The 15,858-nt window shown below is 37.4% G+C and overlaps 1 protein-coding gene across 2 annotated transcripts in view; it reads right to left on the bottom strand.

Moving 5' to 3' along the window:
• Positions 1–15,858, bottom strand: part of itgb8 (integrin, beta 8) — a 33,065-nt gene that overhangs the window by 11,267 nt on the left and 5,940 nt on the right. Inside the window, exons 5-13 of one of the 2 annotated variants that reach the window (XM_077194848.1) lie at positions 15,134–15,299; positions 12,346–12,504; positions 11,551–11,646; positions 9,230–9,319; positions 7,200–7,343; positions 6,373–6,730; positions 4,952–5,174; positions 271–374; positions 31–141 (exon numbers count right to left, since the gene is read on the bottom strand). In XM_077194848.1, coding sequence (XP_077050963.1) covers positions 31–141; positions 271–374; positions 4,952–5,174; positions 6,373–6,730; positions 7,200–7,343; positions 9,230–9,319; positions 11,551–11,646; positions 12,346–12,504; positions 15,134–15,299 — 1,451 coding nt within the window. The remainder of the gene's footprint in view (positions 1–30; positions 142–270; positions 375–4,951; positions 5,175–6,372; positions 6,731–7,199; positions 7,344–9,229; positions 9,320–11,550; positions 11,647–12,345; positions 12,505–15,133; positions 15,300–15,858) is intronic. The other variant, XM_077194849.1, reaches the window with a different exon arrangement.

Here is a 15,858-nt window from a genome sequence, read left to right as displayed (position 1 = left end):
GAAGACGAAGAGAAGAATTCATTTCCTCACCAGGATGTCGACTAATGTGCAGCTGAGGGCGATCTGATGCCAAGTCCATGAGAAAGCGGTACTGACACTTATCACTGCTGGGATACAGGCAGTATTTCCCTCGGACCAGCTCTGAAGAACAACACCGTTCATTCAGACACACAACACGCCATTCACAACATAAAGTTCACGTCAAAACTCTTCAGTGTCTCTCTCTGCGCTTACGCAGTGATTTGTGATGTTTCACTTGTTTGTGTCTACCTGTGATGTCGTCCACATAGTCGACCGATGGAGCGCAGCTGTGATTACAAAGCTGGAAACCGTCTGATCCAAGTCCATTAGACAGGTGACAGTTCACACAGCTCCTGAGAGAGAGAGAGCGAGAGAGAGAACAGATTCATCAGGACAATCATTGCTGGTTTCTATTGGCTGTGAAAGAGAAAGGCTGTACTGTTGGCAAGTACGTTTCTTAAATCTTAAGAATAACAGATTGAAGCACAAGATAAGCTTATCATATTATTTCAAATACATTTGCCAATGTGCATTTTACATCCTGTGCACGTTGCATCCCACAATGCAATGCGCTCGATTTTACCTTCTATTTGGAGTGCAAGAAAAATATCTATATCATGACTCGTTATTTGATTGCAGTACAAAGAGCTGAGACATTTAACATGCACTTTTAGAAAATACTATACAGTATATGCTGTACAATATGCAGTACACTCGTCTTTCATTCCTAATATAGCCAAATAGGTCATCATGCTAAACTTTTAAATTGGCAAAAAATATTTCACATGCAATGTGAAGAGGTTGTTTAGCATACTTCTTTATTGTTGAATACGCCATACTGTTTCACTTCCAACTCTTAAAACAAGTATACAGTATATGCTGTCCAGTATGCAATATGCTTGTATTCCATTCTGAATATAGACAATTATTTTGCATACTTAAAGTTCAGCATGATCAACTATCTGGCTATGTTCAGAAATGGCATACAACTGTACTGCATACTACGTACATTGTATACTATTTAGAAGATTTTTATGTGAAACAACAGAATGCTGTATTCAACAATAAAGTAGTATGCTACACAACCATTTCACATTGCATGTGCAATTTCAGTTCTGATATAATTTTGCATACTTAGTATAGCATGATTTAACGTTATGCTGTGTCCGCAATCGAGTACTTTCCTACTATATAGTATGCGAAAAACAGTACGCCAAAAGGATAGTATGTCCAAATACATAGTATTTCGAAAAACAGTAGGTGAAAAGTCTCCGAATGACCTAATACTTGCGCTGAGATTCTGAAGTGTGTATATGATGGACACTTTACTATCCCATGAGGCCACAGGAGAGGATTTATGAATGGCAGTGAGATCACATGATAATAACAACATGGCAGATGTAGTACGCAGTGTTGGACAAGCTACTTGGGAAATGCAGCAAGCTAAGCTACAGCAATATGGCAAAAGTAGTTTACTACATCTAAGCTATTTTTAAAATTTCATTTTTATATTGAACCAACTTCATTCCAAGTCAATGCTAACTCAGTGATCAATAAAAGTGTCAGTCAAACAGATAGGCAAGCATAATTTGTCAGTTCAATTGTTTATTCAACAACTGTTCCAAACCAATTTGGCAACAAAAAAACAAAAACAAAACCATAACTATAACTATATAAAACTATAACAAAACCAGGTGTGGAGAGTGAGTGCATCTTTCTATTAAGTAAATTTCTCACGTGTCAGCCCAAGGATTGAGATTGGTATGTGATGTCACCGCCCGGAGCAGAAGGTAGTGGTAATGCACCAAAAGGCTGGTTGTAGGGCCTTATGAAATCAGTTTTATTTTCCCCACATTCCAAATTCATTTTTTTTCTTTCCGTTTTAATTTTTCTGTATTCTGTTTTTTTCAGTTGTATTTTTTTGGACTCAAAAAATGTAAAAAAAACCAATTTTTTAACCCATTTTTCTTTTTCTTTTCTTTCTTTTTTAGTTTTTTTGATTCCCATTGATTTAATGGTTTAATTAAATTGTAATAGACAATGATTTAAAATGTAATAATTTAAGCAAAACTTTCTTCAAAGGTTAAACCAAGCTTTTACTTTGACGGGTTGCCGTAGACCTTTCTCTGTTTTTATGATATGACGATAGTTTTTCTCAAATCAAGCTAAAATGCTGCTTAAGTGACTCTCAGAGCGGCTGTGTAGATGAAGTTCATGCATTAATGTCCTCATATAGGCTGAAAACATTGCGAGCGTCATATGTGGCTCGGTGTGTGTGTGATGTACATGAAACCGCGCGCGTCTGCGTCATTCATTCACAGAGACACGCAGAACATGCATGATTCCTATTTAAAGTCTTTATACGGTTTAATATTCACAGATACTTTAGTCTATATCGCGATTTTATTTTAGTTTACAGACCTACTTTTCATCCAAGATCTGACAAATCCTGGGTTATACAGTAAATTCCGTTTTCATGCCTGTATTCCGCTATTCCGTCTGTGTTTTCCACATCGCAGGAATGAAATAATTTGGCCCTATGGTTGCCAACCGCCATGAAACACGAAGAAGAAGAAGAAGTCACCGTCACTTACTGATCCAGCATCAGTGATACTTCTCAATTGTATTTCCGATTTGAGCTGGAGCTTCAGGAACACTTGGGAAAATGTAGCTTGTGTGGACGCTATACCGCACTTAATCAAAAAAAAAGATATTTGATTCAGAAAACAGCGACACTACCACCACGCTACTGAAAAATGTAGTTAAACTAGTAGCGTCACACTACTTGTAGCGACGCTACTGCCCAACACTAGGCGCGTTTCCATTACAGATTTGCGCAAAACTTTTGCGATTTTTTCTAAATGTCGAAAAAAAACTAATGCAAAATGTCGGCGTTTCCATTAACCGATGTTATGCGACTAAAACTTCATTTTTTCCTCTTGCGATAAGTAATTCCAAAAATCATGGCAATGGACGTTGGTATAGGTTTATGTATATATCAGACACCGCACTGGCCATTATTATTAAAGGTGCAGCAATGTGTAATAATTTTGAGTATCTATTAACAGAAATGCAATATGACATCCATAACTATGTGTTCAGTGGTGTATAAAGAACTTACTTAATAAACCGTAATGTTTATTACCTTAGAATGAGACATTTATATCTACATAACCGCGGGCGCCCCCTTCTATGAAGGTCGACATATTGTGACGTCATGTTTCTACTGTAGCCGACATCGAACAAACAGCGCTACACAGCGCGTTTCGTCACTACCTTGAAAGAGAAGCAGCAGAAAGCTAGAAGAAGCTAGCCATAAACACCGTGAGTAGTGACTTTTCCCTTGTCAGTGGTTTAAATATGTAGTTGGATTGTTTCATGTAACATAGTTCTTCTCCCTCGCTGTGTTACGGCTTTGCTATGTGGGGATAAAAGTGCTGGTTACGTTCGTGAGACAGCTGATTAGCACTCTTGTCGTTGAACGTAAAACAGTTACAGGAATCACCAACCCGTCGATCGCGGTCGACAAGTCGATCTTGGAAGCATTTTAAGTCGATCGCGAAGAGTTTTCAAAATCAGAGAAAAAAGCCTATTGTGTGTAGTAAATGGTGTCTAGGGGATGCGGAGGCGCGCGCGCTGTTACAATCATGACATTTTTGCCGCGCGCACCTTTGGACTCATGCGGACTCGTCGAGTATAAACAAGGCTTAACGCTTTAACCAACTCAGCCACAGTAACAACTCATATTAGCCAGCTAAACTTTTACTACCCTGTTAGAAAAAGTATATAGTTGCATGTGGTTCTTCTCCCTCGCTGTATTATGGGTTTGCTATGTGGGGGGAAATGTGCTGGTTACGTTCGTGAGATAATCAGCTGATTACTATTATTATATTATATATTAAGACCCTTGATCCTCACCTGACTATGGCTTTGTAAACTTTATACATGATGTGGTTTATAATGGACAATGACAATGTTACACACTCTTGGCCTACTCTGGCTATTCTCTGCTGTCTCAGACGACAATATGTTTGTCCAGTTTCAGGCACCGTAGCTTCTTCGAAAGGGAGGGGTGAGCAGTGGGCTGAGCCCTAAGTGCAACTCGCAACCGAACCGCTAGATGTCGCTAAAAAATACACACGGCACCTTTAAAAGGAGACGTATGTGTGTTTCTGAGTGTTTCTCCATCATTTCTGCTTTGAGGTCTTGATTGTGGCATTTCTTTGAGGTTTAGAATCCAGTGTTCCTGTAATTCTTTTGTCTTTTATGAATTTAATAAAGAACTCTGTCTCGTCTTTTGTCCAAACATAGCCTACTTAACATCTACGTCAGGTTGCCTGTAAATGCGCAAACACTGTTTCCATTGCAGTTTTGCGAAATATTTCTTTTTCGAATTTCGAAAAGACCATCTTATGCGAGCGTAAAAACTTTTTTTGCGATAAATGGGAGTTTTTGCGAAATTGACGTGTTTCCATTGGGCGTATTTTCAATTCGCAATTTCAATTTGCACAATTTGATGGGTAATGGAAACAGCTACTGGTACGTGTGAGTTTCATTCATAGCCTACTACAGTACACACACTCATATGGAACATAGTTTTTTAAAGTTCGCAAAGTAAATTCAAATTCAAATGTAGTACCTGCTGTCTTGAGCTAAGAGTTAAATCTGTGACAATTACATCTACTATTGGTTCAACATCTTTTTGCTTTAAAATTCACAGGTCTGAGTTCAACTTTTGCATGCAGCGGAAGACAAAGCTAGTACACAATTGCTTGCATTCCTGCTTTTACATGCATGAAAGAAAATGAATAGACCCTTTAAAAAAGGGTAAATAAAGCCATAGATCTTTAACGAGTGATTAATTATGTGATTGACAGGTGTTTTAACCAATCAGTGACGTGTTCTTCAACAAAAGAGAAGCAGTGGTTACCAGTGAGATTGACAGGAGCTGTAGCAGATGGGACACTTCTCACAGAACGTTCCAGATCGCCGCGAGTCGTCACATACACACTTGCCACACACACACTTTCCCCGGTCGCTGCAGATCAACCCATCGTCTGACACGCAGGTGTCTGTGGAGACGGGACAGGCGCAGGTCTCACCCGTCCAGCCAGAGAGACAGACACATTCCCCCGAAACACACCGTCCGTGACCTGAATAGAGAAGAATAAAAAACATGCATTTGTATCACAATATATACCAGTAGAAATGTGTCCATTCGAGAGATTTTTCTTTTGTTATTTAAAACAATATACATTTTTATAATAAATAAAATTAGATAATGAGTACCTTTCCATTTGTAAGGTTTTTATTTAATAACACTATCCAAAAATTATGGCATTACCAATTGATTGTTAAGTATATTCACCTTTTATTAAACCTCCAAATTACATTTTATAATATTATATATAAAATTGTAAAACTTTTTTTATTAAATATAAAATGACATTTTACTCAAAAAATGAATAACCAAATTAATATTTGATATATTTTGTTAAAAAAATCCTATATATATATATCAAACACACACACACACACACACACACACACACACACACACACACACACACACACACACACACACACACACACACACACACACACACACACACACACACACACACACACACACACACACACACACACACATATATATACATATAAAATGTTTATATAAAGTTGTAAAATCAGTTGTTTAAAATAAAAAACTTCATATTTTATAATATATATATAATTTATTATAAAGAAGTAAAAAATTACACTCTCCATAAAGTTTGGAATTTAATTTTTTTAATATGTATATATATGTTCATTAATCATTTGGTAATTAAATTTTTTTTATAGAATATATCAGTTTATATTATTTTATTTATCAGTTTATATTATTATATATATATTATTACAATTATATTATATTATATTATAACAGTTATAATACAATAAAATATAAAACATTTATATTTTATTCAAAAATTTAAATAACTTTTTAATAACATGTTTTGGAGAGTGGAGGAGAGTATACTTTTTACTTCTTTATAAAAAAATTATACCTCACCTCCACTTACCTCCTCAACATATTATTATTTTATTTTAATATACTTTAACATATAATGTATTTCTTTTTTAAGCATCAGTACTCCAGTCTACAGTGTCACATTATTCTTTAGAAATCATTCTAATATGATGATTTATAATCATTGTATATAGATGTGTGTGTGTGTGTAAATCATTATAATATAACATAATCCAAAATAATATCATATAAGATTCTGATCACCCGTAGTTAAGAGAGTAATTTTCATATTCCAAATTTGATATCTATCTATATTTGACATATATCTCAGCGCTCACCTCCACACACCAGGCCTCTCTCGTATGTACATGAGAAGTCGTCCATCTCACAGAACTTTCCATAGATGTTTCCGAATCTGCTAGAATCGCACACACACGTCCCGCATTTACAAGTTCCTCTCCCGCTGCAGACGGGTTTGGTTCTGTCCTCTCTACATCCGTCGGTCTCTGCGGGACAGGGCGAGGGATTCGGGTCGTCATGACAACGGTCCCCCTCAGTGCAGCCACACCCGCAGACCTGATGCACCCGTACGGTCACGGACTCGTTGAATCCTACAGGCCTCACGGACATCAGAACCTCCTGATCTCCACCGGACGCCGGGCAGGAGCTCATCCCCACCGTCACCTTGAAGAAAACCTTGACGAGAACAGACAACAACTACTGACGCATAGATAACAGATAACGTTTGGTAACAATAACAGAACTTTGTTTATAAAATATCTCATTCTGAAACTTTTTAAGCCAATGAGTGTGCTATTCTAAAGAACACCAGAAATATAAACAGTATTATTGTGAAATATAAAGTGTAATATATTCCTGTGATCAAAGCTGAATTTTCAGCATCATTACATCATTACTTAGTCTTCAGTGTCACATGATCCTTCAGAAATCATTCTAATATGATGATTTGCTATTCAAGAAATATTTCTGATTATTATCAATGTTGAAAACAGCTGAAAAAATCATGGTTTTGTGCAACACAAGGGTGAGTAAATAATATTTTTGGCTGAACTACTCTTGGAATTCGAGCATTTCTGATATCAAACGCAGCATCTCTGTTCCCTGTGCAGAAAACAGATGTATCTACATTCAAAGGCTTTCATACTGTTTGTTTAGGTTGAACGCTGGAACATTTATTGTTTCCAGAAACAGAGGATCCGTCGGGGCAAAAGGTCGTGACGTTCACCCAGAACCGGTGAGCTTGGCCGTCCTCCACCCCGATCTGCACTTCCACATCGGACAGCAGCTTCTGCAGGACAAACAGACGGGGAAAAGAGGAGAGAAGCTCAGAAAGACCTCATCGTCGAAAAACAACACTCTTAAAAGTAAAGGTTTCAAATATTGAAAACCAATATATTTAAACCTTTTCACAATATTCTAATTTTCTGAGATACTGATTTTGGGGTTTTCATTAGTTGTCAGTTATAATCCTCAAAATTAAATGACATAAACATTTGAAATATATCAGTCTGTGTGTAATGAATGAATATAATATCCAAATTTCACTTTTTGAATGGAATTACTGAAATAAATCAACTTTTTGATGATATTCTAGTTATATGACCAGCACCTGTACTAAAATGTATTTGAAATACATTTATTTTATGCTAAGTATACTACAAATACATTTACATATTTATGTACTTAATATAAATATCCTGTAATTGTGCTGTTGGTATACTAAATTGATATACTTAAAGTCTGCTAAATTGGAACAACTCATTATACCCCTTGAGCCGCAGGGATCACTGGTGATCCCGAATTTTACATTAAAAAAAATTGTGCATTGTTTTTGAGCTGCTTTATCTCTCTATTAGTAATTGCTAGAGCACTTCTGAGTATTTCACAGTAAACTGTCAAGTGTTAGCTTTTAAATGATACCTTGGTTTTGTGTGTAGTCAGAAGGACTCCTTAGCAACAACCATTTTATTATGGGTATGTGATTTTGCACTCGATTGCCAAAAGGGGGGCGACTGGTAAGGGGTTATACTTTAGTTATCCAGAAAGAGGGCTGAGGTCTAACTAAAGATAAACTTCACAGTATATTTGATGTACAGACTACTTTAGGTACACTTCAAATATCTTGCACTTATATTATATAAAAATCATACAATCCTTGCTAATAGTGATATTATAACACATTTTAGGCTTAATATTAAGAAATGTGCATTGTGCAATAAAGAAGAACTCTGAAAAAAGTTGAATTATGATATTTATATCAGTAAGTCTCAAGCGATATGTCAGTAAATATGTTAATGGATTTGTAGTATACTTAGCATGAAATAAATGTATTTTGAATACATTATTGTAGGATACAATATAGGATTTTTTAACTAGGGAAGAACCATTGTTGGTTCCCCAAAGAACAGTTTCTAAAAGAACAAATTTTTCTTAGTGTGAGGAACATCTAAGAACAATCTAAAGAACTTTCTTCCACTACAAAGAACCTTTTGTGGAATGGATAGATTCCATGAATATTAAAGGATCTTAATAGAACCATCGATGCCAATAAAGAAGCTTTTTTAAGAGTGTATGATGGGCAGTGGTGTAGTACCAAATTTTGGGCCCTGGTTACAAACCATTTAGCTGGGCCCCCCGCCACGTACTTTTGATTTGAGCGCGGCGACTTCTCCAACGGGTGGGGGGGGGTTGGTGACGGAGACGGACTTTTGACTTGAGCTCGGCGTCTTCTAAGGGCCCCCCCCCCCCTGCCTCGGGCCCTGGGTACTCGGTACCCTTTTTCCCCCCGCTACCACGCCCCTGATGATGGGTCTTGTATAAGCAGGTTCACGGGGAAAAGGACAGGCTAAAAATAGCAGCTCTCTGATTAGTGCTCACAAGAATTTTTGGCCCAGTAACCAGAGGCTGTTTATAAAGCAGGCTTCTGTTCACTGGGATCAGTGGATTTTTGGAGGACAATGCATTGTTGTGCATTAGAAGTCCTTAAAAGCACGCCGGAACAAATTCTGGCCGGTGTTTTTCCGGCTGAACTGAAACTATGCTGGTATAAGCTGAAAGCTCCACTATAAGCGTTTCGAAATGTTCGGGGACTTCTGCACTTATCATCTAATTGTCCTTGAGTGGATGGAGAGAATAAAGTGTTTATCAGGTGAAAGAGAAAGTAATGTTGTTTACCTTGTAGGCATGAACTACTAAGTCTTTAAGATTAGATGCTTTGGGAAACAGTTGGCCCACATAACTTCCAGGAATCAGGTCCAGTAGATCCTGTTCAGAGGAAAAGATTAGGTAGTTTTGAAATACAACGCTACACAAAAAATAATGCAGACTCATTCCTTAGTAGGGTTGTACGGAGGAGACAGTGCTTTCAAAGGCTCTCATTCAAATTTGAAAGGTTTCTATTCACAGCGTGGTTTTATAAGCGTTGAGAGATGCAGCCAATTACCATCGTATCTGTTGACTTTAGGGATGCACGATATATCGGCCACCATATCGGTATCGGCCGATATATGATCATTTTTACAGTTTTTTTCCAACTGCTTACACACAAAATCTTTTCATGTCACACGATTTTTGAACCTCTCACTCAAAGTGCAAAACTACACACCAAATAAAAAACCATGAGCTATTTCTCAGCCTTTGACTCCGTTTTCAATTGCATAAAACACTACACACAATTCTCTACCTAAAACACAAAAATCGAACAGGAAGTGACTTGCTTTCCGTTTTTCCAAACACAACCAATCAAAATGCTACACTTATTCACCAGGTCACACACACACTGTCACAATCCCAGACTCTGGAAGCTCCCACCAGAGGGCACCCTCACCTGAATATTAATCCCGTTCATTACATTCATCTCTCTCAGCCGGTCTGACGCTAATCACCGTCCCCAGCTGTTCCCCATCTTCTGGGCTTTATAGCCCTCTCTCTCACTTCGTTCCTTGCGAAGTTTTGCATTACCTTTGTGATCATTTCTGAGCGCTCATCTCCTATAATTTGTCTCTCCGGTTTGACCCTGTTTCTGTTCTTTGACTCCTCCAGTTTGCCGCCATCCCACTTAGACCTTTGCCTGGATTTCTGATTCCGATCTGCCCGCTGCCTGTCTCGACCCTTTGCCAGTATCCCCGGACCTCGCCTGCTCGCTGCCTGCACCGACCCTTGCCTGCTCAATTATACATGAGATTCTGGCCTGCTGTTCCCTTGCTTTATCTGCTTTGCACTATTAATAAATCACTAAAGAACTGCACATGGATCTCTCTGTTTCTGATGTCCCGCAACACACACTCCTCACATGTGCAAACACTAATTGCTTAACTGATCACTAACCAATTACTGCAACTTGAGTAGATTTACAATGGCGTCCATAATTCGAACCTTCAGAAATGAGAACAGATATGCAACTATCTAATGACTATTTTAGCATTACAGTAATGTACTGTAAAATACATATGACTGCATATTATTGCATAAACATTTGTAACTCTAAGCCATCCATTTACTGCATTGAATGAATGAGGTTGGTTATCATGCTCTATTACATTTTTTTGTAAATTGTATACAGTTCCTATGCTGAACACATACTGTGTTTGAATTCTGAGTGGAAAGGCAAATACATCATGGAGGACGAGGACGCTTGCTTACAGATGTACAAGAGACCGCAATTATAAACATGGTCTTGGCCAACAATGCAATTAGGATTTGAGAGATAAGAGAGCATATCTTGAATAATGACACCATATTTAAGAACATCAATGCCGTAAGCCTGTCTACCAAACAACGCATCCTCCAACGGCACCAAGTGATGATGAAACAACTTTACAAGTTGCCATTTGAGAGAAACTCTGACAGAGTCAAGAATCTGCGACATGACTTTGTAGAGGTATGTATGCAACACTATTTCCAGTACTTCATTTGCTGTATATCTGTATATCCCTTTGTCTGTTACAGAGAGTATTGGAGATGGATGCCCATGTAATTCGCCATGAATTTATTTATGTGGATGAGGTTGGCTTCAACCTCACCAAAACCGGTAGGCGCCGCGGAAGAAATTAATGGTGCGTTCACACCAAACGCGAATAGAGCGTCTGGTGCAAGTGATTTCAATGTTAAGTCAATGTAAAGACCGGTTTACACACGTCTAGAGGTCCTGCGGCGCCAATGAGGCATTTAGCGAGGCGCGGTAGACGCGAATTCGCCTCATTCGCGCGAATTATCACATAAAAACACAAAATGTTCATATCGGTGCATCCCTAGTTGATTTTTTGAACGCAATGGCCAATCAAACGTGTTTAAATTGAACACTTATTAAAAAGTGTTACCGATTTGTTAAACCACTGTTAAATAGCTTTGTTAAAGCACTATAATCACTGATTGAGCAAAAAGTCACTGTGTGTGTTCCTATAAATCAGTGACTGCATTCTAGAAATCACTATTTCAAAATAGATTGATTTCTGTAAAAGGCAACACCCAAACTCATGGTGTGGGAGAGAAATTACCTCATACCACTGATATTGCACCTGGTCCACCGCAAAGATGGAGTAAACGTTGTTCTCTAGGAGTTTCTCTGCCAGTTGACCGATTGTTGGGTGCTCCTAAAAACAACGACAGCAACACAAATCTGCTATTGCTTGTTGAGAAATCAGATTCTGGTGCTGACAGAAACAGTGTAGAGCCAAATATGTGTGCAATTTCAGAAAACACATCAGTGGTGACATTTTCCATTGGTAAATCATCATGAACAGGCCAAAACTATTTACAAAAATATTTTTTTTCTTTAAAATAGTATATATCAACAAAAATATGAATATGTTTTTTGGACGGTACTGTGGTAATGCAATGCTCAAAAGGTTTGTAAGGTCTCTTCTGGTCAAAAAGGTTACATTTATTTGATCAAAAATACAGAAAAAAACAGTAATATTGTGAAATATTATTACAATTTAAAATACCTATTTTCTATGTGAACTTATTGTAAAATGTAATTTATTCCTGTGATTAAAGCTGAATTTTCAGCATCATTACTCCAGTCTTCAGTGTCACATGATCCTTCAGAAATCTTTATAATATGATGATTATTTGATGCTCAAGAAACATTTCCGTAATGTATTTGTTTTTACAGTATTTACCTCTTTTATGGACCGATACCATAAAAAAATAAAGGATTTCTTGAGAAAATCCAGAGATGGAGCTGGTTTTGGACACGTCACAGGCCAGAACTGAACCTGCATCATCTGTATAAGCACCAACTTTGCATCTGGTGTTTTGTCTGTGTCAAGTGCTGTCGTTTTTCTTACCATGCTAGTGGTTTGAGAGTAGATATTATCCTCTAGGTGGCAGCGGCCATCATGAGGAACCACGATACCGGCCAGTTTACTGTCCAAAGCCAGATGAGAAGGTTGGTCTGTCATGACCAACAGCAGATGCTTCGCTTCAGGACGCCATCCGATGTCTTTCTGCAGAAATGAATCAAGGTTTACAAATCTGCTTGAGTGTGTGTTTGGGATTACATCATTTAGCGTCCATCTGCCCTGTGTTACTACTACAAGACAAACTGCATCAGTTGAGCGTGAAGCTGCCAGGGTGAGTAATGTTCGAATTAATTATCCCTTAAATCATTTCTTGAGGAGAAGAGTTAGTTTGCTGATTTATAATTTTGCTCGGGAGATGATAATACATGCAAATATATATATAAATAAATAATCAATGAAAATAAATAAAACAACAAAACACAAATAAAAAAGGAATACTAAAAACAAATCAAATAAAACTAAAAACAAATCAATTAAATAACAATAACTACTAAAAATGGAATAAATGAAAATAAAAATTCTAATTACAAAATACTAAAAACACTAAAATAATTAAATAAATACTGAAAAAACAAATAAATATAATTAAATACTAAATAAATAAATACAGTAGTAGATGATAAAACATGCAATAAATAAACACTATTAATGCAATAATAAATTAGTGAATTAATCAATAGAAATAAAAATAAATCAAATAAAAATAAATCAAATAAGCAATAAATATATATATATAAAGAGTACTAAAAACAAATAAATACAAAAAATTAAAACAAACAATTAAAATAAATAAATAAATAAATATTAAAAATCCAATTAATACAAATAAAAAATAAATACAGTAAAAATAATAATAATAATAATAATAGAATACTAATAAAACAAACAAACACAAACAAATCAATTAAAGAATTAATACTAAAAGGACAAAAATAAAAATAAATAAATACATTTAAATTAAATCACTCTTGTGATATTCTCTGGTGACCTCGTTTGATTTGAGCCTGTTACTAATAGAGAAACTGCACCAGTTGAGGTTTAGCTGCCAGGATGAGTAATGTTTGGCTAAAAAAAAACACACACCGAGATGCCAACAGGAACTACTTTTTAAAGTTACAGCCGCCAGTTACCGAACAGTGAGACGTCTGTGCAACTCATGCTAAACAACACTGTGAATATTCCACCTGAGACCCATCCGTTTCAAGGTCAGAGCTTTCTGTGCCAAAGAAAACATCTCTTTCATGCGTGTTGGTTTCAGTTTCTGACTCTAGGGAGGCATGGGTGCTACAGGGGGACATCATGAAGACTGAAACCCATTCAAGGTCATTTTCCAGAGCAAAACCTTTCAAGCCCACTGCTCGAGCGCTCGTTTATCAGATCACACTGTAATTCACGGGAAAGATCCCAACAGTCAGAGGCTTTGTCTGATCGTCCACTGCTTCACTATGAAGAGGAACTCGCCTCCCATGACTTGGTGATGACATCATCCTCTGCAAACAGGCCGATGAGATAGAGAAGTGGCTGATTGGGCTCTTCGGCTCCGTGCTTCATGAATGCGCTGTTTTCTCTCGCTGTGGGTCCGGCGTAATTCTGTAGACTCTTCAGGCATTGTTCCCGTTCCCAGGCAAGGCCAGGCGTAATGACCTGAGGCATGCAGTCTCCGGAGCAACCGCAGGAGAAAATATGTTCAGATGATGACACAGGAACAGTCATGCGCGTTTTTAAGGCTTTCAAAAAAATCATATATGCACAAACACAGAAGGGAAGAGAGCGGACTGGTTAAATCATTAGCGGTGTCTCGGCTAAGGCATGAAATGACTCGAACAAACTGTCAAACATGTAAATCGCTCTGCGCTACATTAATCATTTCTCAAATCATGTCTTGTGGAAAGAGTGCTGTTCCTTTGATGATCTAGAACTTCACTTGGAGGATAATAATACATGCTAATAATAATAATAAATACATAAATACTCGAATAAAATAAATAAATTAATTAACAGTAAAAATAAATTATAATATAATCTAATGTAATAGACTTGAGGGTGGACTAAGATTAGGAACCACATTAAAACTTAAAAGAATTACAGATGTATTATTAAAAAAATTAATACATATAAATAAATAAAGAAACTATAATATCATAATATCCCTCCTATTAGACTTGAGGACTCATTTGACTTGAGCCAGTAAGGAGACACTAAATAATCACCATTAATCACGCTAATATATTATTAAAAAACTAAATAAATAAATAACAAAATTCAGCCAGCCAGCAGGGGGCGATCGAGAAGCTTTGGCCTCACGTTTCAGGACTTGTGCGGCACACTTGGTCACAATAGATTTGAGGGTGGACTATTGACTTGAGCAAGTAAGGAACCACTTAGCAACCATCCAGAGCACCCTAGCAACCACAGAAAACACCTACTTTGGCTGCAAACCCTCATAGACCGATGCAATGGTAATGGCGCGCAACCATCTAACACTTAAAGTAGCGTTTACTTGATCCTGAGAAGCGCTCATTGTCACAGTGGTAAACACGACGGCTTTCTTCTTCCATAAGGGGGTTTGGCATCACGGCATCTTTGTTTCCAGCCGGACCGTTGCGGAGGGGGAGGGGCTTTTAGACTCTGATGTTTAATGACGAAAAACATATACAATTCACACACAACACAGTTGAGTACATAGTGCGCATAGTATAAGTGCATAGTGTATATGCTTCATTAGGGACGCAGCTTTGCACTGTGCTGGTGTATCACCCTCAGGTGGGTTTACCTGGCAAACTGTGGCCTGCAGCATGGCATCAAAGCCGCCCTCGGGTGTGTCCATGTTCCCAGAGATCCTCTGCTCCTGAATGACCCGTGTGAACTCTGTCATGTTCTCCGTGACGGGGAGGACGTGGATGAATCCGTGAGCAGGCCTGCAGTGGACCTCATAATCACTACGACCAGAGAGGGAGAGAGAGATTACATGTCATCCACACCATATTCCCACATTAGTCAGAATGAGATCACTACGGAATGCAGTCCGGGACACCCAGGCTGGATTTAGACTCCGGGGATCAGGAGACCTCGGGGGCTTCCCATAGGAAAGACAAATCACAGATCAGATCTCATTAATGTCTCAGTTGTTTCGCAGAGTTGAAACTGAGACTTTCGTCTCCTGCTTTTACTCAGCAATAGAACACGTGTGTCTCCTCTAGTGTCACAGAACAGATCAATAACAGTGTGGTTATTGATAACTGAAAATCATTTTCAGTCTTTGCAATAAAGCTGAAATCAAATAAAATATAAATATCAGACGGAAAAACTTAAACTTGAAAAAACGTGAAATATTGCCTTGTGAACTAACTGGAATAAAATAAGTACTAAAATAAATATAAATTCAAGCTATATAGAAAAATAAAGCACATATAATTACTAAAATAAATAAGTGCTAAAACAAACCACTAAAATAAATATAAATTAAAGATAAATATAAATATTTAAAAAACAAAACCT

The sequence above is a fragment of the Siphateles boraxobius genome, unplaced genomic scaffold (genome assembly GCF_051911475.1).
Source record: "Siphateles boraxobius isolate OS27281-9 unplaced genomic scaffold, OSU_SipBor_1 33, whole genome shotgun sequence".
Classification (NCBI taxonomy): domain Eukaryota; kingdom Metazoa; phylum Chordata; class Actinopteri; order Cypriniformes; family Leuciscidae; genus Siphateles; species Siphateles boraxobius.
This window is presented reverse-complemented; position numbering and strand designations above follow the sequence as displayed.